The sequence below is a fragment of the Gymnoscopelus braueri genome (genome assembly GCF_963280865.1).
Source record: "Gymnoscopelus braueri genome assembly, chromosome: 6".
Taxonomy (NCBI): domain Eukaryota; kingdom Metazoa; phylum Chordata; class Actinopteri; order Myctophiformes; family Myctophidae; genus Gymnoscopelus; species Gymnoscopelus braueri.
In genome coordinates this window covers 6,160,081-6,162,580 of record NC_137607.1, presented here as the reverse complement: position 1 = coordinate 6,162,580, position 2,500 = coordinate 6,160,081, and the positions used below count along the sequence as shown (strand labels likewise).

At 53.8% G+C, this 2,500-nt stretch overlaps 1 protein-coding gene across 1 annotated transcript in view; it reads left to right on the top strand.

Annotated features, from left to right (window-relative positions):
• The first annotated feature begins 130 nt into the window (after window positions 1-130).
• The window catches only part of myoc (myocilin), a 17,972-nt gene continuing 15,602 nt past the window's right edge, over window positions 131-2,500 (top strand). Inside the window, exon 1 of the mRNA XM_080431043.1 lies at window positions 131-957. Coding sequence (XP_080287169.1) covers window positions 447-957 — 511 coding nt within the window. The 5' untranslated portion in view covers window positions 131-446. The remainder of the gene's footprint in view (window positions 958-2,500) is intronic.

The following is a 2,500-nucleotide window of genomic DNA, read 5'->3' as shown; positions in this document are numbered from 1 at the left end:
TCCCCTCTCTCTCTCTCTCTCACTCTCTCTCTCTCCCACCCTCCCTTTCACCTCTCCTCTCCTCTCCTGCTCTTCCTCTCCCTCCTGCCCTCCCTTCCAGATTGTATAAATAACTGTGAGCTGGTGGGAAGGGCTCAGTGTTACAGACCTGGAGGACCTGACCAAAAGGACAAGAAGAAGACACAGCCAGCACCTGAGAGACAGAGAACCAACGCACATAGATGACAAGAAGAAGAAGAAGAAGAGGGATTAAAGACTCGGGTTCGACTCTGTGACACCTGCGCCAAGAAGAGCCAAGAGGAAGGACAACCGAGTCTTCAGAGAGAGAGAGAGAGAGAGAGAGAGAGGGAGAGAGAGAAAGAAAGTCTCTAGATCCACAACCTTTTCCTGTGTGTGTTGAGTGTGACTGTGTGTTGGCCGTGTGTGGAAGGACCTTCTCCGAAAGCATGTTCCTCCTGCTGTCCGTGTGTTTCTGTGCCCTCCTGCTGGGAGACGCCGCCGCGCAGGACAGAGCCGCTCTGTGGCGGGGCAACGACCGCAGCGGGCGATGCCAGTACACCTTCACCGTGCCCAGCCCCAGCGAGGCCAGTTGCCCCCAGGCCGCCGCCGGAGGCCCCGAGGTGGAGAGTCTGAAGGCTCGCCTCGGTCTGCTGGAGGTGCTGGTGTCCAGGCTGACCGGAGCGGGCGAGACGGGGGGGAGTCCTCCTCCTAGAGGCTCTCAGCCCGGGCTTCAGGAAGCTCTGAGCCGGGCGGTGGGAGAGAGGAACCTGCTGCAGGGGGAGAAAGAGCGCCTGGAGAGGGAGGTGCAGGGGCTGCAGCGCAGGGTGGAGGAGATGAGGAGGGAGACGGAGAAGCTGAGGAACAAGCCGTGTCCTCCTCCTCCGCAGCAGGCCCCCCCGGTGCCGCACAGCCCCCCGCGGCAGGACGGCGGCCTGACCAGAGGTCTGGCCGCTGGAGGTAAGAGATCAAACGTTTTGTGTCGGGTCGTCTGTTTGTCAGTGGGTCAGGGGTGGAGGGAGGGGATAGGGAATGGGAGAATGGCTGTGTGCTGTGGGGGCATGTCTCTGCTGTGTACCTGTTCCTCACATAAAAACGTAGGAAAGAAGAGATACACCAAGCCATGTAGGACAACTTTTAATATGATTCAAAAAGCACCCTTTCCCTATCCAAATGTGATACTTGCATTTCCACTGTACATTTATTTTATTTTTTAACGTATGTAAAAGTAAGATCTGTCTCATAATTTAGATTTGAGAACCACAGTAGTGGTTCTCAAACTATTTAAGTTCAAGGATCGCTCATAACTCTCAGAGACCTGTAAGGGTCCATTTAGACCTCTACAGTGATTGACCGTGGACACTAGGCTATTGGCTGTATCTTCTTGCCTACACTGAGGTTAACAGAGATGTTCTGTGTGTTTGTGTTGAAAGACCTAATAGTATTCTATACGTGACTCTGGGCTAATGGGTTCATTTGAACACAGAGTTGATACGTAACGCAAACACTTCCTCGTATGGAATGTTAGGCACATGTAAAGGCACACAACATGCTAGGGGCAAGCACAAGTGTATGGGGATTCCGTGTGTGTGTGTGTGTGTGTGTGTGTGTGTGTGTGCGTGTGTGTGTGCGTGTGCGCATGTGTTTATGTATGTATGTTGGCGTGTGTTTCGGAGGCCACACGAGTTTGCGGAGGGTCTCGGTTCGGGTTTCCGCTCCCCTCTCTCTGTCTGTTTTTAGGGGGTGAGGCTGGGCGAGCCAGAGAGGGCAGGATCAGTATTTATGACCTGGTTCTGCTGCTTTATGACTGGTGGTGTTTCCCTCTGCATGGCGAGGAGGGTGTGAGGAATTGCTGGGGGGGTGGGGTGGGGTGGAGTGGGGTGGGGTGGGGTGGGTTGGGGTGGCTGAAAAACGTGAGGCAGACTTCGGGAGAGAGGGTCTCCATGTCCAGGTCTCACCTCAGGGGCTTTTCGTGACGCCAGACACTCGCACACACACACACACACACACACACACACACACACACACACACACACACACACACACACACACACACACACACACCCCTACTGGGGTCAGGATTGATGGGTTGATGGGGTACCAGGGCAGGGGGGCAGGGACATCAAGCACTCTATTTGAGTGCATGGATTAAGGATGCCTTAGTGCTGGGGAAGGCTCATTTCTGGTATTTTGTGTGTTTGCATCGACTAAATAGCGCTTCAGTTAGTCCGTACACACTCTCCTATTCATCCACTGTCTTGTCTTGTTCACCAACCCGGGCTCCATCCTCTTCAGCTGAGTCACCATATCCGGGGTTCTGTTTGCTCTCTTGGTGCTCTGTGTGTGTATAGCTTGTAATGTGTGTATCTCTGTGTGCTTGTAAAGCTGAGATTGCCAGCTGCCATAAATCCTTCCGTCCCAACTCCCCGTTCCCCTCTCTCTCCCAGTAGGAGTCTATATATATTTCCCCTCATACTCCAGGTTATCTGCTTAGCTCCTCATG